At 40.8% G+C, this 19,577-nt stretch overlaps 1 protein-coding gene and 1 pseudogene across 9 annotated transcripts in view; both read left to right on the forward strand.

Moving 5' to 3' along the window:
- The window catches only part of EPG5 (ectopic P-granules 5 autophagy tethering factor), an 85,543-nt gene that overhangs the window by 43,238 nt on the left and 22,728 nt on the right, over positions 1 to 19,577 (forward strand). For 6 of the 9 annotated variants that reach the window (XM_061450550.1, XM_061450543.1, XM_061450545.1 and 3 more), the window contains 15 exons: positions 1,412 to 1,566; positions 2,135 to 2,275; positions 3,349 to 3,513; positions 4,173 to 4,295; positions 5,880 to 6,139; positions 7,785 to 7,925; positions 8,413 to 8,557; positions 9,778 to 9,975; positions 10,476 to 10,586; positions 11,330 to 11,449; positions 13,847 to 14,013; positions 14,211 to 14,438; positions 16,281 to 16,404; positions 17,300 to 17,441; positions 19,202 to 19,373. In XM_061450550.1, coding sequence (XP_061306534.1) covers positions 1,412 to 1,566; positions 2,135 to 2,275; positions 3,349 to 3,513; positions 4,173 to 4,295; positions 5,880 to 6,139; positions 7,785 to 7,925; positions 8,413 to 8,557; positions 9,778 to 9,975; positions 10,476 to 10,586; positions 11,330 to 11,449; positions 13,847 to 14,013; positions 14,211 to 14,438; positions 16,281 to 16,404; positions 17,300 to 17,441; positions 19,202 to 19,373 — 2,392 coding nt within the window. The remainder of the gene's footprint in view (positions 1 to 1,411; positions 1,567 to 2,134; positions 2,276 to 3,348; positions 3,514 to 4,172; positions 4,296 to 5,879; positions 6,140 to 7,784; positions 7,926 to 8,412; positions 8,558 to 9,777; positions 9,976 to 10,475; positions 10,587 to 11,329; positions 11,450 to 13,846; positions 14,014 to 14,210; positions 14,439 to 16,280; positions 16,405 to 17,299; positions 17,442 to 19,201; positions 19,374 to 19,577) is intronic. The other 3 variants (XM_061450544.1, XM_061450546.1, XM_061450552.1) reach the window with 1 other exon arrangement.
- Positions 18,335 to 18,397, forward strand: LOC133267891 (U6 spliceosomal RNA; annotated as a pseudogene).

Consider the following 19,577-nt stretch of genomic DNA (forward strand, 5'->3'; position numbering starts at 1 on the left):
GGTCTCTGTTGCTCGAGATTTAAAGCAATGGAAATCTGTCAGATTCTATGAATCAGAAGCATGCTGAGCATGTCTGTGCATTTTAAGTAGAGGAGTGCCACATTGGGTACTTCCAGTTTATTCTACTGCTGTGATAAGATCACTGTAAACAGTGTTTGCTGCATGTTATTAGGAAAAAGTTCTTCCTAGTGAGGGTGCTGAGACGAAGGTTGCCCAGCGAAGCTGTGGCTACCCCATCCCTGGCAGTGTTCAAGGCCAGGTTGGATGGGGCTTGAAGCAACATTCTCTAGTAGAAGGTGTGCCTGCCCGTGGCAGGGGGTTGAAACTGGATGAGCTTTAAAGTCCCTTCCAACCCAAACCAGTCTGGGATTCTATATCTTATGCTTCAGAGGAAGGAGACTTCTCTGCAAACCATTTTACACCTCAAATCCAGCTTTCAGTGCTTGTTTTGCTGTACTGAGCCTATTTAAAGTTTTTTGGAAGAAAATAAAAATTATGTTAAAGTCCTGTACAGTTTTCGTTGAACAACCTTCCTGTTACCCCACCCATCCACACGAGTGAAATGTTTATTCGCATTTGGCAACATCTCACTATCAAGTTTGAAAAGAAAACCAGCTATGAATTGAAGTGAAAGCATCTCTTAGCTTTTCTCTCCTGTGCAACTTCAGTTCTCTGTTTTGAGAGATGTTTTCCAAACAAGCACATTCATTAGTTTTCTTGTATTGAGTTTGGAAGACTGAAACAGACCTTCTTCCTTATGATCCTTGGACATAATCTAAGCCCAGAGCTAGATGCTTGAAATATTTTTATTTGTAATCAGCACAGAATGATCTCCCCAGTTCTAATTGCTGCTGGAGTTCGTGGTATGTGGAATGGCCAGAGTCTCTCAACTTGATCAAAACCTCTCTACTGTGTTTGGATGGATTTATTTTTAATCTTCTTCTGGCTTTGTGCTGCTTAAAACTAATACCCTCTCACGTAATTTGGATTTAATCTGTGAATTAATTGCTGCAATACGTCATGGAAGCTAAAACTGATGACATTGTTAAAAAGAAAGATTCAAGCTGTTGGTGATGAGAGATTCTTCCTGTTGTTGATCGACATTGCATAGTTAAAATGATGTCAAAAAATGAATTCCAGCTCTCCTTGAAGCAGGTTTAGCTTTTGTTATTAATTACTAGCTTATTAACTGAATCATATAGGCTCACTGCACATTACGGTGTTTCTTGCACCTTAAAGCTGGTAGCAGCCAGTTCTGAAGAGAGGATACTAATTTACGAGCCTTCAATGATGATAATTCCTTTGCCACTGATACCTTCTATGGTATTGGGCTGTGAATAGATGTATGAATATTGATGACATATGTCCTGTAATACTTCTTTGTGTTTCTTTCATGTCACTTTCTTTCTAGACCCAAAGCACCTTGAAAATTTTGAAAAGTATCTCAAAACAATGAACTGTTCAGAAGAAATTTGTCTACTCACCACTTTTGCTCAGATGGCACAAACCAAACGTGCTGATGTTGATGAGGATTTTATCAAAATAATTGTTCTGGAGATATATGAGGTGAGTAACATTAGTGGTACATTCAGGAAAGGAATGAATGTGCTTTTTTTCTTTCTAACAGTGGAAGATGTGGAACATCCATGGTTTCTGTAGTCTGTTCTACCATATAACTAATAAAGTACTATTTCTCAGCTTTATAATCTAGTACTGAATTAAAATATCCTAGAGTGAGTGTTTTTCTGGGAGGAAAACCAGCTTCATTATAGACCAAGCTAGAACAAAACAAATGAACAGAAATATATTACTTTTGTTTTGTTTTTCTCATGCTAGTCTAACTTGCAGCTCTGAAATTCATTGTGTGTTTTTTTTTATGTGTGAGTAGTTGTTTGGGGTTTTTTGTCTTTTTATTTAGTATGTGCAGTGGTGGTGTTCCTGTGTTTAGTTTTGGCTCGGTATGAAATAGTAATTTCGTTATCTTCCAAAGTGATTCAGTTTTAATGTGGGCACTTACCAACCTTGTTCAGAATCACCAAGAACAATTTGGTTCTGTATTTTCCAAAAGGCATTTTATTGCACTGCCAAGGAAGGTCAGGCATAACCAGTAACTTCTTCATGCTCATTTTCTCAGGTCTCTTATGTTAGTCTTTCTACAAGAGAGACATTTTCAAAAGTTGGTCGAGAACTTCTGGGAGCAATTGCCAGCATCCATACGCAGATTGTTTCTGTACTCCTGGATCGGATTAGAGAGACCATTGAGACAGTTGGAATGGTAAGTGCTAATGTCTGTCATTTAAAACAGGCATACATTTAAAACCGGAGGATGTACCAGGCTGTGTTATAAGATATGGCTTAGTATGAATGAATCACTGAATCATTTAAGTTGGAAAAGAGCTTTAAGATCATTGAGGTCAACTGTTAACCCAGCACTGCCAAGTCCCTGACTAAACTATGGCCTTCAGTGCCACATCTACATGTCTTCTAAATACTTCCAGGGATGCCAACCCCACCACTGCCCATTGGAACAGGGCAGCCTGTTCCAGTGCTTGACAACCCTTTTGGTGAAGAAATTTTTCCTAATATCCAACCTAAACTTCCCCTGGTGCAACTTGAGGCCATTTTCTATTGTCCAGACACTTGTTACTTGGGAGAAGAATGGATTGTGTTAAAGACCTGTCATGTTTTCTTCCATCATATCACTATTTAAGATAAAAGGGCATAATGCTGATTATTTGTCCTGGTTTAAGCCCAGCTGTAACTCAGAACCATGCACTCTCTCTCTCACTCCCCCCCCAATTCCCCACCACCCCACTCCTGGAGGGATGGGAAGGAGAATCGAAAGAATTTATCTCCTGTGGGTTGAGATAAGAGCAGTCCAGTAACTAAGATATAACACAAATCACTGCTGCTACCACCACTAATAATAATGATACGGGAAATAACAAGGGAAGAGAATACAACTGCTCACTACCCGCCGACCGATACCCAGCCAGACTGAGCAGTGTTCTGACCCTTCCGGGTAATTGCCCCCAGTTTATATAGTGGGCATGACGTGCTGTGGTATGGAATACCTCTTTGGTTAGTTTGGGTTAGGTGTCCTGTCTCTGCTTCCTCCCGGCTTTGCCTCCTCCCTGGCAGACCATGACACTCACAAAGTCCTTGGTCAGACTAAACATTAACTATGCAGCAACGAAAAACGTTATCAGCACTGTTCCCAGGCTGAAAGTCAAAACCACAGCACTGTACCAGCTACTGAGAAGGAGAAAAAATGACTGCTAATGCTGAACCCAGGACATTATTGTTCCGTACTGAGTTCTGATTAGCCTTTGTTTTCTGTCCTCGAAGGTTTCTTTATACCTGTTTAAAGAACTGCCGCTGTACCTGTGGAAGCCTTCTTCATCCGAGATAGCCGTGATTCGTGACTGGTTATTAAATTACAGTCTAACGACTGTGGAGAATAAACTAGCCTGCATCATCTTGGAAGGGCTAAACTGGGGATTCCGTGAGCAAGTATGTATTAAAAACAGGAGGCCTGAACCTGGTCAGTTTTTCAGAGCAAAAGTTTTACTTGAGCTGGGACTATAAATGAATTTGACAGTTAATTGCATGCTTTTATGTGATAGCTGTACATTTGATGGCATAGGATGGGAACTTCACAAAAATTCTGCAGCGTTCCAGCTGAGGATTTGCTTGTGTTGCTTCCCTGTAGTGCTGCATCTGAGATGAAAAGAGATACTTAAGCAAGAGTCCTCTTTCTAAGCAAGAGGAAACAGCTAACAGGGCACTATTTCTGAATCACTTGATTACGATATCTGCGGCTGCAGAAACAGAGGAATCCTCAAAGAAGTGTATATGAGACTGGTATGACTGTAGTTTGCAGGCTGGTATCCAGGTGTGTTTTCACAATGCCAGAAAGCTAAGGATGGACCTTAGAGATTTCAAAGCACTGAGCATTATTTTAAATGATTGGTAAATATTCTGTGGAATACTCCAGAAGCTCCATCAGTTCAAGATCCAGTCAAGGGTGAATGTTTTTTCAAGTGTCTGTAGCTTTTGATTTGGGGAAAAATAATTCTTCAATGAGGCAACTGATAAGAATTACCATGTTTCTATTAAAAAAAAAAAAAAAAGGTATGTTCCAAAGTTTTGTGATGCAATTCTGATTTTAGCAGGATGCTCTTCATCTGGATCCAGCTCTCCATTCTGAGGTTGCATTGATGGTCCTGGAAGCATATCAGAAATATCTCTCCCAGAAACCATATGCTGGACTGCTTTCTGAAAGCATAAAACAGGTATTCCTCCTTGAGGATTACAGGGAATGGCTTACTGATAATGATAGGAACATTGCAGGCCAAGACATTCTTTTCTTTTTTTTTTTCTGTTTAAAAGCTATGCTATCTTGATACTAGGACACCATATTATACCAACTCTCAGTATTTTCTGTACCCATACAGCTGTTCCAAAATACTGTTAGGCTGACATAGAACATCTGTATGAGAAATACATGTTTTAAGTTTGACCCCCTCGTAGATTTGCATTATTATCCAGCTTTAGTGGGATAGTTGCCAGATGTTCTTCCAAAGCATCCTTTATTCATATGGAGTTGGACAGTACTTGCTGAATGAAAGACTACTTATTATTACTGGTGAACATAAGAGACATCCTTCCTGTGCTTCAGGTTCTTAGTCCTACCTCATTTGAAGGCTCAAGTGTTAATCTCTTTAGGAGTTTTTCAGCAGTGATCCATGCTGTGTTACCTGCACACTCTACAAACGTATATTACATTGATTTTACAACACATTGGTGACTGAGGAAGGTATGGCTTCAAGTTACAAAAGGGGAATGGAAGGATAAAGTTATCAAGGTTAAAAATCCGTTTTTGGGTATTCAGTCCAAGATGTTTCTATTTATTTATTCAGAGCTTTTAGCATTGTCCTGTGCTTCACCTTCTTAGCATTTCTTGTACAGTGCTTTCTCCTTCCCTCCTCCCCTGGGCTCATTTCCCCAGTCTTTTCTTCCCACACTCTTAATGTTCCTTGCTTCTCTGCTCTTTTCTAACTTGCTTCTCTGCACTACTTAAACAAACCATGTAGCTGGTTTGTTGTCTTGCGCTAGCTAGATTAGTTCTCTTTTTAAGCCTATTTCAGCCTTGGTTGCCACTTGTATTATTAGTGAATCTGTCCTGAGTTGCATGAGCTTGTAACTGGAACTTGAGGGAAAGTAATGTTTAGGTTCTTGTACTTCCACTCAGAGAGAGTGAAATATCTGCATTGACTCCCAGCTCTGCAGTTTACACTGGTCATGTACAGTATATTTTTTCCCCAGAGATTTATAATTTCTTCTGGTCTAGAGAGGGTCATTATGACAGTGGACAGACAAATATGACAGGGACTGCCTGTCCTCTTCAGTGACTACTTTCTGAGGAATGGCTGCCAGGTTTTATTCTTTTTGTTGACAGATGGTATTTTTTGTGTATATATGTATTTTGATTTCCTTTTGCTAGCAGTCTGAAATACTACTGAAGGTTGTGTGTGGCTTTTTTTAAGTAGGAAAGATAAATTTTAATCCGAGTATGTAGTTTGAAAAAGTTTAGGAAAACAGTATTAAGTTGATCAGTTGGGTTTACTAGAAGGGATGGAGTGGGAAAAGGCTGAGGGGGGATGGAAATCAAAACCATAGAAAGAGAGACTTTGGATAATCCTGGCTGGTTGTGCTATATGATATGTCTGATAAATAACTATTGTTGCACTGGTCTCATGTCAGTGTTGTGATAGAAGAGGAGACTTATCCACACTGTCCCAAGTCCTAGACTTGCCATATGTGCTGTAGTATGGCTGTGCTTCCTCTCACTCCTGTTCCCACTGCTTTTTTTCCAGGTGTCCTACTTAGCCAGCATTGTTCGATACGGAGAAACACCAGAGGCTTTCTTTAATCAGTGGGCATGGGGCTTGATTTTGAGGTTAAAGCTTCACAGAAATGACCGTGGCATGCAGCATGGCTGGCCTGCAGTCCCTGTGCCTGACAGTGTGCTGGACATGACGGAGTCGGTCACACTTCACCCCCTCCTGAAAGCTGTCAAAGCCAACATCCCTATTGGCTGTTACCTGGCGCTGGCAATGACCACGCTGGGTCACAGGTAAGTGTGCTGGTTTGTGTTTACCTTGGGTGGATGGCCCCAGTGACTGGCCAACCCAGCTAATGATGTACTGAGGGCTGTTAACATCTTACACACATTTAAAGAGTAGAAGACTTCTGCTGCAAGGGATTTAGCAGGTGTTCAGGGGCTGCAGTTTCAAACAATGAGGCATTTCCTTTAGCTTACCAATAGTATTTTTTGCCTTCAGCATGTTAGGGCCAAAATAGTCATTAGAAATAGTACTGAAACTAAGATGTCAGCATGATTGCTATGGGCAGGAATAATTTTTGACTATGCTTACTGAAAGGGTTGTTCTACAGGCAGTGTTTTTTAGCAGCAGAGCATTCAGAAAACAGTAAAGAGAAAAAAACCACTCATGCTGATGGTGATAGAGAGCTTTGTAACCTTGATACTGAACATCCTAGCCCTGTGTTCCAACACAGTCTTTTCAAGTGCTTTCAGCTGGTTTCTAGGTAAGGCTTTTAGACATAATCAAATGTACTAGTTGATTAAGATACAGAACCATAGATAGGTTAATCTCTCCCAGGTCTATTTTCCCTGAATCTAGTATCTCTTACAGTACTGAAAATCTTCACTAACTTGTTTTCTGCATATAATATTGCTTTACTCTTTAACAAGAAATTATCTTGGCTTTCTTCTCCTTACCCAAGCTGTTGCTTGATGCTAAGTTTTTGCCATAGATAAATATGTGCTTCTTCAAAGCACTTGGAATAATTTGAGACTGAAAGGAAGGTATTTGGGTTTGAGAATGGAAATTTTTACATGAAAAACAAGGCACTTTTTTACTTCTGAGGTTTGTTTCCCTCCCACCCTCTTCCTCCAACACATCCTTATCCTATCTAAACAGTAACACAGATACTTGTCACATGCAAAAGTTCAAGGCCAGTTATGTTAATGAGCAGAAGAAACAAAGTGTTTTATTGTATGCTAGTGACTTAATACTCGATTTCCTCTTCCTCACCTTCGAGTAGACATAGGATTAATGTTTTGCATCTTTTCCTAAAGTGCAACCTTTTTTAATCAGCACAACTCGATGCAGAGCATCAAATAAGCTGCTGCTAGTGAGTTTTCTGGACAGTGAGAGTAGGATTCATCTCAGTACCATCTAAGTAGCTGCTGTAAGGAAGCCCTCTGAGCTCCATCTAGAGGTAGTGAAAAAAGATGTCCAGAGCATCAACCACCCTGAGGAAATGTCAAAGCTACATCATATGAAACTCACTCTGCAGGCTCTTCCTTTGCCTAGAGAGTGAAGGTGGTTGGCAAGGTTAGACAAGAACAGAGAGCTTTAAACTGATTGAAACTTGGTGGGTGAACATGCCTAGCTCCAGTGATTTTTGGAAGACAGGACACAAACCCCCAGAAGGACAGGAAATACTTAAGCTGTCAGCAACTGAATGACCCCTACAGCTGAAAGAATACCTGTGGATTTAGCTGTTTAGGATTTCAGAGTTGAAATGTAAAGATACAAATGTCTTTACGTCTCAGTTCATGAAAAAAGAATCAACAACCTGTCTCCCTTTCTACTGATACGTTTTTTGGGTTTTTTGTTTGTTTTTTTTTTTGTGTGTGTGTTTATTATTATTATTTTATTGTGTTGTTTTGTTTTTGGTTTTTTTTTTTACAGCATTGAGAAGTTCTGTGCTGAAGGGATCCCTCTTTTGGGTGTACTTGTCCAGTGTAGACATCTGAGAACAGTAGTCCACGTGCTGGATAAAATTCTACCCTTGTTTTACTCTTGCCAGTATTACCTCCTGAAGAATGAACAGTGAGCATTATATATTCCGTATATGTTTATTGATTCAGAACAATGAAAGTTAGTCTTAACTGTTAAATTTATCAGACTTTGTTCTGGGTTTTGCATCCAGTGAAAATGTGAGGCAGATGATGGGAAAGTAAGTCTGGTTTCTTTGCAGAGTTATTTTTTGACACTGACTGTGGTTGAGGTAGTTGTAGAAGGGTTTCCTACTTGCAGAGTGTGTACAGCTGTCACTGATGCTGCTGCTGTGCCACAGAAGTGGTCTTCAGACAGCTGTATTTACCTGTAGCTGCTGTGTTTATATGCTGCACACCAAGAAAGCAGGCAAAATCATTTAACTAGTAATTTAATCTGCAGGATGACTGTGAATCAAAGGCATTGTATATGGTGTCACCAGTGCTGTTAAGCTGGTTTGCGATTTTCTAAAAACAGGTTTTCTGTAATATTATGCAGTACGAGAAATTTTAGAATTAATTTAATTTGGTGACATCCTTAGGTTTTTATCTTGTATCCAACTGTTCCTTCATCTGGATAGTGGAGTCCCTCAAGGTGTGACCCAGCAGGTTACCCATAAAGTAACACAGCACTTGACAGGAGTGAGCTATGGAGAAAATGTTAAGCTGCTCAGTAGTATGATGCAGGTAAGAAGGTTATTAAAAAATAAAAAGGGTGGGGGGAAGGGTGTTTTTTAAAACGAGGTAGCCTTTGCCTGAACTAGTGTTTAAAGTTAGGAAGGATAAAAATCTGGCAGTTTTGCAGCCATGGAATATGCGGCATCAAGCATTCTTGGGTGACATGGTTTACTGTGTGGTGTCCCTGCCCATGCCATTTGGGTTGGGACTAGGTATTTGAAGGTCCTTTCCAACCCAAACCATTCTGTGATTCTAAGCACAAATAGTTGGTTTTTGTTTCCTGAAATACTTCTCCTTAAACTTGACTGTCCCTGGCCATGCATGTGATATTGGACATAACAACAGTATGTATCTTCCATACTAATTGGAAAACACATTTTCACCAGTTTGAAGGTAAAAACTCCCTAAAAAGGGAATGTAGAAGGCAACATTACTTTTTTGCTTGTGTCAGTCGAATGCAGAAGATTAATTAATAGTTAGAAGCAGAGCTTACTAACAGTAGTGTATGGATGTGGTATGGAAAAATGTTCTGTATTTGGAACAGTTATTCTCTTATCGTCTAAAGAGAATGTTCTTGCCCTCTATGAAGTATTTTTGGTAAGAATAGGTACACTAATGTTTAGAGGGAAATAAGGACTAAAGGGAAAGAGTCCTAATTGGGGAAGTCATTTTGCAGAGACAGCAGACTACACTTAAGAAATAGGAGCTTTTTATGACTGCAGGTCACAGGGGTCCTGCTAATGACTGATTTGTAATGTGTCTGTTTTTGCTGATTGCGCAAGATGCTGAGTTCTCCAGGCTGCAAAATATGCAGAAATTTGGACATGGCAAAGCTGTTTGTACATGGGCATAGAGAGCATTGTTGTAAATTATTTATTTTAAGGATAGGCCCACAGCCTTATGCAGATGACATGGTTCTCCAATAAATTGGGGGGAGATTGAGATGAGATCTTAGGCAGGAGTTCTTCTGTGTGAGGGTGGTGTGGTGCTGGCACAGGGTGCCTGGAGAAGCTGTGGCTGCCCTATCCCTGGCAGTGTTCAAGGCCAGGTTGGACACAGGGGCTTGGAGCAGCGTTCCCTAGTGGAAGGTGTGCCTGCATGGCAGGCGGTTGGAACTGGATGAACTTTTAAGGTCCTTTCCAACCCAAACTTTTCAGTGATTCTGTAAAATTCTTAAGCTTTAATTGAAGCTGCAGTCTCTTGAATGTTTTTTCCTTTTAATGTGGCAGACTCACATTTTTCTAAATGACCAGCCAAATGGAGCGGGACCAGCTGCAGTACTGGAGTTCTGGGTTCACATCCTCACCAGCCAACAGCTGTGGCACAGGGACAGGGCCACTCTCTTCTTGCTGGATGACTTATGTAAAGCTGCATTTCAGTACGGCCAAGAGGACTGTGTTCAAAAGCTGCTTTACCAACAACACAAGGTAAATGAATGTGGTGTATTGGTGTGGCTGTTGAGTAAATAGTCAATTCATGTGTTTTTCATTCTTTTTTTGATGTGAATATGTCTTCCTGATGTGCAGCAAGAACAGTCATGATGACGATTGGTAATGGGGCTATCTGATTTGTTTCTCTGTAGGTCAAGATTAATGAAATTTCTGATACTTTAACAATAATATCTTTTAAAACCCATTTTGAGCACAGGTTTCATTCATATGAATTATATCACAGTATTTTAGTTTGTGGTCTTTGCATTTCAAGTGTTTGATAGTGTGCTTAGAACGAAAATAGAGTTTCCTGTCTTGAAGAATCAGACACTGTCACTATGACAGAATTTTCTTTCTGGAACATGAGGCAGAAAGGAGCCTGGATGAAGATAGTGACATACCTTTGGCTTGTAAATCATCTGTTAGGCTGCTTACAAAAAAAAAACAAACCCAGCAAACCAAAAAAACCCAAGCAAATGTTTTCTGTTTCCATACAGAATGCTTTGGGCTATCATTGTGACAAAGGTCTGCTGTCTTCACTTGTCAGCTGGATTGTGGCTGGCAATGTGACACCTTCCTTTGTTGAAGGCAATGCCAATTCCTCTCAGGTAAGTGGTATGATGGTGTTGTATAAACAGCTCTGGGATAAAAAATTTACAGGTGTCTAGGCTTGGGAATTTTTTCTTTTTGTACATTTCCTTTTGTTCCTTCTTGCTTCTGTCCCAATGTTTGAGTTCTCCTGTGGTAAAATCCTAATTTAGCCTAAAAGAATGGTGTGGGCTTATAACGCTAAAGGAAACATGGACATTTTGCACAGAATTTGTCAAATCTGTGTCCAATAATTTATATAATAGGATTTATTAGTTAAGATTGCTTTTAATCTTCAGTTGTTTTCTATATATTTATGAGAGAAAAATATGTAAAGCCTGTCTTTTCAATCAGTCTTTATCTGATAGGTTTTGGATACTAGTTGCTTTCTCTGTGCTTAAGGAAACTCCTAATTGCAGTTCTCCAACTGGAGATGTGTAATGCAGGTTGGGGAGAAGAGATCTTATTTGACTGGGTTTGAGTATGCTGTGTCCTTGTTTCCTCCAGAACTCCCTGGATAATTCTGTCTGTTGTCTCTGGTTTCCCCCTTCTTTCCCAGGCTTGTACAAAATAACAGAGGGGAAATTTGAATGTAAATAAGGAGGGAACTGTTTGTTGATTTTCTTGTTGAGTTATGATACACTTTTGCAACTTTGTATGTGGAATCTAGCAAAGATACACTTTTGTTAAGAAAACAGCAAGCTTCCAGATCCTGCCAGTGCCATTTTGTGATCACTGTTTCTGTTATCACTGTGTTGTGCAGGTCTGGTTTTCATGGATGGTGTTAAACATGGAGTCAATTTTTGAGGAAGATTCACAGCTTCGCAGAGTTGTGGAACGGGAGTTGGTTATTAATGCTTTAACTCCTGATCAAGCTTTGAAGGTGAGGGAACTTTTTATCTGCTTTTATTAGGGAGAACTGCTGGAGAAGAGTGTTCTCTGGTATTGTTTAGCTTTTATCTTATGCACTCTTTCTTACCAGGATAAAATGTTTATCTGGTTTTCCAGAAGAAAGTATACCACAGGGAAGTTTTCTTTTACATTTTGACCTGAACATTTTAAAACTGCCATACAAATATCTGTTTTTTAATACACCATTATTTACAGAAAACCTCAGTCACTAATTAATACTCTTGCATGATTTTATGGGTCATCTGAATGCCTCACGGTTTTCAGTGGATTTATTCTGTACCACTGAAACGGGGAGTGCAGATGCTCTTGTTTTAGAGATGGCAAAATATGTCTGTATTTTAAAGAGCATTTCTCAGGTGATCTGAATTTTGCAGAATTCTGAGCTTTAATTGTTTCTTTATTTTAGGAATTATTTTCCAAGACTTTCAGAACTGTTTAAGTCTCTCCGTTAAAGCACTTAGGTGTGCTGTAAGCCACGTTACAGCATTTTCCAGATTCTTTGCCCATATTCATCTAGAAATTCTGAAATGAAGCAAGTGGAAACCAAAGCTGTCCAGTCTCATGGTGTAACTTTTTTCTCATCCTTCATTTCAACTGTTTCAGTGTGTTTAAATGAAGAAGGTAGTCTAGAAACTCTGTGAAAACAGGTTTGCTTGGGCTGTGTCCATGGTGGTACATAACTTGCGTCCTTGGAGTCTAGTCTGGAGAACATTTGTCCTGTGGCTTGCATGTCTTGATTTAGCTGGGACGCAGTGACATAGTACATGTGTAGTATGTGGAAAAGGATGCCGAGGGTTCCCGATACTATTCCCCATGCTGTACTATTCCCCTGGTATGGGGAATGAAGTAGTACCAATGTCTGTGCTGAAATTTGGGAACTCAGAAAAGCCTCCCATTCTGCTTTGGGCACAGACCATGGGAGCTTGGTGTGTGACTTACAGAATCGTAGAATAGTTAGGGTTGGAAAGGACCTCAAGATCATCTAGTTCCAACCCCTCTCCCATGGGCAGGGACACCTTATGCTAAATCATATCACCCAAGGCCTCATCCAGCCTGGTCTTGAACACTGCCAGGGATGGAGCATTCACAACCTCCCTGGGCAACCTATTCCGGTGCCTCACCACCCTAACAGGAAAGAATTTCCTTCTTATATCCAATCTAAACTTCCCCTATTTAAGTTTTAACCCATTACCCCTTGTCCTATCACTACAGTCTCTAATGAAGAGTCCCTCTCCAGCATCCCTATAGGCCCCCTTCAGATACAGGAAGGCTGCTATGAGGTCTCCACGCAGCCTTCTCTTTTCCAGGCTGAACAGCCCCAACTTCCTCAGCCTGTCTTCATATGGGAGGTGCTCCAGTCCCCTGATCATCCTCGTGGCCCTTCTCTGCACTTGTTCCAACAGTTCCATGTCCTTCTTCTGTTGAGGACACCAGAACTGCACACAATACTCCAAGTGAGGTCTCATGAAGGCAGAGTAGCAGGGCAGGATCACCTCCTTTGACCTGCTGGTCACGCTCCTTTTGATTCAGCCCAGGATACGGTTGGCTTTGTGGGCTGCAAGCGCATGCTGCCGGCCCATGTTCGTTTTCTCATCAACCAACACCCCCAAGTCCTTCTCCTCAAGGGTGTTCTGAATCTCTTCTCTGCCCAGCCTGTAGCTGTGCCTGGGATTGCTCCGACTTCTTAATCATTTAGTGGGTTCATGGAGTAGTGTTATGTCTTGCTAATCTTGCTAGTACAGAGTGCTGCTACTCGTGCGTTGCTTTGCCTTTGTTCTGCTTTTGCAAAAAGAAATTGGTTTTCCTTCTGTATTCTTTCTTCACATGACTTTGTTTTAGATTCTCAATGGAGCTGTAGGGAATGTAGTCTGGAAAAAGCTAAAAGTAGCATGCTGTAGGATTCTGTGTCCTCAGATGGCTTAAGTCTTTTTTTTGGTGGTTGAAACATGCTGTGTGCTTCGCTATTGCTGCTTTGTTCTCTAGTATCACAGTATCACAGTATGCTAGAGATTGGAAGATCACCTTGGGTCTTATGAAAGTCTAAACCAGGAGTCTCCTGTGATGAGGAACAGTAATTAACTGTTATTAACATCAGTGGTCCATATGTTGCCCTTGCATCACAGAGCCATCATGCCATTTATTTTTTTAAGCATCAGAGGTGCAGCACTGGTTTCTAACAGCTGTTCAACATAACTGTAAGCTGGGCAGCTCTTTCTTTAAAACCTGTTATGGATGTGTGAACGTTTCCAAGCTTTAATCCTCTGTAATGGCTGAGTTTTCATGCTGTGTTAATCTGTCAAGTTAATCTGCCACAGCCTGTTACAGGGAACTGCAGCAGAATGCTTGTCTGAAAATGTTCTTCCTGCAGAAAGCCCAGGCCCAGCTGAAGCTGCCCATCGTGCCCTCCCTTCAGAGGCTCTTGATTTACCGCTGGGCTCACCAGGCCCTTGCTACCCCTGCTGATCACCCTCTCATGCCACTGATCTGGCAGAAGTTCTTCCTCCTTTACCTTCACCGACCAGGACCACAGTATGGGTGAGTCTGATCATAAGAGCTGTAACAGATAAGCAAGAACTAATAAGTTTGCACTGCAAGTGAGAGGAAGTGCCTTATGCTTAAGACTGCACCTGAGAGCAGTGGGTGCCAGCAACTTCTCTAGAGTCAGTTTATTTGCAGAGATGCTGATTTGACACTTGAAACAAGACTTTGTTGTGCTTTTCTGTTCATTTTAGATTACCTGTAGATGGCTGTATTGGAAGACGTTTTTTCCAGAGTGCAGCTCATGTTAACTTACTCAGTGAGATGAAGCAGCGCTTAATAGAGGTAGCAGACTTCCACCATGCTGCCAGTAAAGCGCTAAGAGTGGAGAGTCCTGCAGAGGGCAGTGACAGATCACCAGAGAAGGCGAGCTCCTCACCGGATTACCTGACTTCACCAGAACTGCATAAGGAACTTGTCAGGTACAAAAAAACCTCCTTCCCAGTTCAGTCATATTCAGTGCAACCACCTGAGTAACTACTACAGCACAGTCTTAACAGTGGGAGACTTGAAAGGATGTGACCCTTGGCTGACCTAGATGTACTGCAGGCACTTGTTGTATGCATAGTTGTAGTCAGATCTGTTCCTCTGTTGATACTACTTGTTTTGTTTTGAGAGGGGAGCTGATTTAACTACTGAAAATAGAACACTGTTGATAGACTTGTTGCTTCCCTTAGGGGAGAGCTTTGCTTTTTGATTAATGGTAATGCCCATGCTGGTAAAAAACTTGTTGTTTAGATATATCTGCTAACAGTATGTCTGTCACTAGCTATACATGTAAAATGCTACTTTGTGTGTATACATCTGTTTGTCACAGACCAGGGCATAAATTTACGTCTGAGTAAGATTACTTCTTCATGGAATTTACTGGGGACTTCAACGTGTGATTCAGTTTAATGTAGTTCACGCAGTTAGCATGCTAAAGTTGAGCTGTGATAAGTGTGGTCTGTGTCTGCTGGAAAGCGATGTGTCTGCTTAACGAAAACCTTAGCACAAGAGGACAGTTGTGTTGGAGTAGGCTAGGGATATGGACAGGGTCACTCACTGTGACTCAGCTGATCAATGCTCACTTTTGTAAGGGGAGATAACTCCAAAGAGTTATGTTATATTCTGTACGCTGGAACTGTAGCTATGGTGTTCAGGAGTCTGTGTTTCTGTTACGCAGAGGCTTTTGGTCTGGGAAGTCTTCCTTAAAAAATACTCGCAGCACTACAGCATCTGAATATTCTCAGAAACTAGTTGAAAGGATTATTTGGAAAGAGTCTCTTGTTCAGGGAGTTTGTACATGTGGAATTTGAGCTTCTTTTAAGTGCCCCCACCTCCTGCTTCCCCCAGTAATCAGTAGGTACTGTACAAACAAACAAGAGAGATCCTAAATCCTCCTTGGGCATTTGTGAAAAATAATGCAGAAATACTCACTGGGTGTAACTTGAGCAATATTTTCAGTCTTTCATTTCAAAGGAGTTCCCTCCAACATAAAAGCAGACCGCTCTGAAGCCAAGTAAATCTGCTCAGGAAGTTTAATTACCTCATGGACAGGAGGGAAGATATTGGTAGAGTTCATAAGGGCTGAACTCTTGGAACTAGACTACTTCAATTTTTCCAGCAATGACACTGATACAGAAAACAGGAGTTTTCTAGTGACAGTGTGAAGATCTAATGCATTCTAGTTTTTCCTTGTCAGGAAAGCTTGCATGGTATGATTATAAAAAGGGTACCAGTCAGTAGAATGATGCCAATTGAAGAACAAGGTATATTTATTTTAAAGTACAGTGTTAGCAGTAGAGGAAATGAGAATAAACTAGCCATGAATTTGAGTCTACAAAGAAATTAAAAAATGTGTGACCTTCTGGAGTGGGCACTTTAGAGAAGTCATGGGGTAAGAAGCCAGACTTGCTCGAATGTTCTGTTGTTTCCTTCGACCTTTGAATGGGGTTGTGGATGAGATTTCCTGACATAAGAGGCTATTCCAGTCTTGGCTCATGTACCAATTTGAATAACTTTTTGTTTTCAAAATTTGTCCTGTTACTCATTGTTATTGCCGTTCATATTTTTCTGAATAGCTTCTTTCCACTGCTGGTCTTTGAGCTGACACTCAGTAAACTAGTCACAAAGCATCTGAAACATCAGTGTTTTGGGCCTTGTTACCTCGTATTATTATTTGTTGCCTTAACCCTAGAATGAGACTGCTATTTAATACATGCTATGCATACAACTAAAGTTCACATTGATTTTTTTGTTTTTGTTTTTGTTTTTTTTCTCAGGCTTTGTAATGTTTTTGTTTTGTGGTTGGAAGAAGAGAGTTTCCAGAAAGGAGACACATATATTCCTTCTTTACCGAAGCAATATGATGTACACAGACTTGCTAAAGTCATGCAGAATCAACAGGTGAAGGGCTAAAGACGCTAGCAATCTGGAATCCAAAATTCAATTCACTTCTTAAAAGGGGTCTTCTAAAGTAGTGAGCTACTTTAGTGTCTCTAGTCTTTAATATGCATACAGCATGTGTAATACCTTCACAGCTCTTTTTTCCTAAAATCCTGTGCAATCCAAAACTGCCTTTATATTTGAAGAGAGGACTCATGAGTAGATTTCTTGCATATCTTAATGAGAACACAGTCCTTATTCTGTACTGCTCTGTAATTCTTTTTATGTTCTAAGATAATTTTAGGGAATTATTGAAGTTGGAACTTTAAATGACAGAAGCTGAAATCTGCTCATGTTGATAGGGTGTAACATGTCAGGTTCAAACATAAGTTAGTGAGTGGGAAGTGTATATTATTCTGTCCAGTAAGACTGAAGAGCTAGTGTAATAAAATGTACGTGAGAGAGATTGAATTGCTTTTCCTCATTCGTGAGTTTTATTCTTTCAGTGTATGTGACCACTGGAAGTGCAGGCTGCTTTAGCCTGGTTACAGTTAATCATACCATGATGTTTTAGACTATCTTGGTCTCTTCTGTGTTCCCTTTTAGGAATAGAATTTTAATAATCTGTACCCTTTCTCTCTTATTTGTTAGAAATTATACTGAGTGTGATTGTCAGATTTCTTCCCGTGTCATGAATGCTTTCCAATAGGTTATCCATATATGTGATAGAAAATCTGCATCATTTTTCTTCAGTAGATACATGCATATATTCACAAAGTAATAATTTTTATTATGACTTTAAACTGCAGGGTATAATTTTATGTGCTTATTTTAGTTCCCCCCACTGAGGTGGATACTGCACAGTGTATGGTAATCACCAAAATGGAAGTGATAGTTTAATTCTTCTTTGCTGTAGGATTTGTGGATGGAGTATGTCAATGTGGAACTCATACACCGTGAGTTTCAGGAAGCGCTAAACCTTTGGCTGCAGGTTCAGCTGGAATCACATACAGCCTGTGTTTCTGCAGGGCGAACAGATTTCACCAACCCTGTATTAGGTATGACATAAGACTAATATTAATGAAAATGGGCCACAAAGGATTATAAGCGTGTTGAAGCCCTGGTTTCTTTAGGAACATAATGATGTCTATGAATAAAGATGTTAATACAGTTTGTTTTCTATAAGTGCAGTATTTTGTGTGAAGTGTTCTCACTAAGATGCTGAGGTGAGAGGCTAACATCGATGGTTTTTGGCTGAAAGTTTGCCACATCACAGAACAGCAGGTCATGTTGTGTCTAGACCTTTGTAGGTGAGCTCCCCAAAGATTCCTTTGCACAAAGTATGCTCCAGACAGGCTCAATAATCCTGAACTAAAGTTCTCAGGCTCAATAATCCTGAACTAAAGTTCTCAAATCCAGACAGAGACAGCTCCAAGCAAAGACAAAAAGCATTGAAACTGAAAGCAAAGGTAGTGCCTGGGATTTATTTTGTTGCTTTTGTTGTTGCTGTTTTCAATGTTTCACTGGAATTTCGCATGGTAAAATGGTTATTCCAGTACAAAGGGAATAGGTAATAGTCATGGTGGGTATATTAAGGATATGGTGAGATTGGATATTTTTCTGTGGCTAATTAAAAAAGGGGAGGGAGGAAGTAGAAGGAAACTGGAATAGCAAGGGAATCGTATGGGAATCAGAAGGAGGAGAGAGCTGACCTAGAGAGAGGCCGTGCTTTGGGGAGGAGCTGGGGCTGACAAGACTAGAGGTTAGGATGAATTGTAAGGAAAAGAAGATGAATTCAGCTTAGACTTGGTGTGGGAGCCTCGGTTGGATGAGGGAAAAAATGGGACGATGAGAGGAAAATTTGAAAGGGTGGAAGGTAGGAGTGACTGGGGGAAACAAGTTGAGCAATGGGTCCTTGGATCCTCTTGTGGTTTAAGCCCAGCTGGCATATGTGCTGTCTTTGGCAGCACATATACTAAAATTGGAAGGATACAGAGAAGATTAGCGTGGCCCCACATTGGGGGCCACAAAGAACTGTCGTGTTTTAAGACCAGCCAGTAACTCAGAACCACGAAGCCGCTCGCTCACTCCCCCACTTTCTTCCTCCCCAGCTCCTGGATGTAACTCCCATGGGCTGAGATGAGAACAGTCCAGTAACTAAGGTATAACACAAAACTACTACTGCTACCACCAGTAATAATAATGATAAGGGAAATAACAGGGGAAGAGAATACAACCATTCAGCACCCGCTGACTGATACCCAGCCCAGCCTGAGCAGCAGTCTAGCCCTTCTGTGTAACTCCCTCCAGTATCTATACTGGGCATAATGTGCTGTGGTATGGAATACTCCTTTCGTTAGTTTGGGTCAGGTCTCCTGCCTCTGCTTCCTCCCAACTTCCCCTCCTCCCTGGCAGAGCATGAGACTGACAAAGTCCTTGATCGGAGTAATCATCACTGAGCAACAACTAAGAACATTGGTGTTATCAACGTTGTTCCCAGGTTGAAAATCAAAAACACAGCACTGCACCAACTACTAAGAAGGAGAAAAATGACTGCTGCTGCTGAATGCAGGACAGATCCTAATGCCTGTAGGGTGCAGCTGGTCTTGAAAATTAGCTGCTTGATATAAACTTTGCAGACCAAAATATGGAGATTAGCTAAGGGTTTGTTTGGTTTTTTTTTATTTTCTTTTTAAAGGGGAGACTCCTGAGCAGTATTTGTCTGCTGCTAAAAGTGGTCCATGCAAAACAAATATTTTTATTCAGTTTTTCCTGAAGTTTTCTTACTGACAAAACTTGCTCTTGCTTTCTTCTTTAGCTAAAGAGAGAATAATAAGTAATTTGAAGAAGTTTGATACTCCCAAGCCCCCTCTTCTGCTCCAGATGATGAAAGCTCCTGTGCCAGTTATTTCCTCTGCCAGTCTAGTAAGTCAGAAAGAAGCAATTCAGCTCATGCGCGTGGACCTTAACGTCTTGCAGCGACATGCCAAGTAAGATACAGCTGTTTCCCTTCTGCCTCACTAGCATACCTAGTGGTATCTTCAGGTGCCCTTTACAGCAGCCTCTTTTGTGTTGGCACAAGACTGTCACTACTTAACTTCTGCTTCCCTTTTTTCCTTTCTTCTTGGCTGTCATGTTGTTGTTCCACTCCTTTGTCAAAGATAAGACTACTCAAGTCTTACCTACTGACTGAG

Source organism: Pezoporus flaviventris, unplaced genomic scaffold (genome assembly GCF_033815535.1).
Source record: "Pezoporus flaviventris isolate CSIRO_AGI_PZ_B2104156 unplaced genomic scaffold, CSIRO_AGI_Pfla_v1 ptg000010l, whole genome shotgun sequence".
In the NCBI taxonomy this organism is placed as follows: Eukaryota; Metazoa; Chordata; class Aves; order Psittaciformes; family Psittacidae; genus Pezoporus; species Pezoporus flaviventris.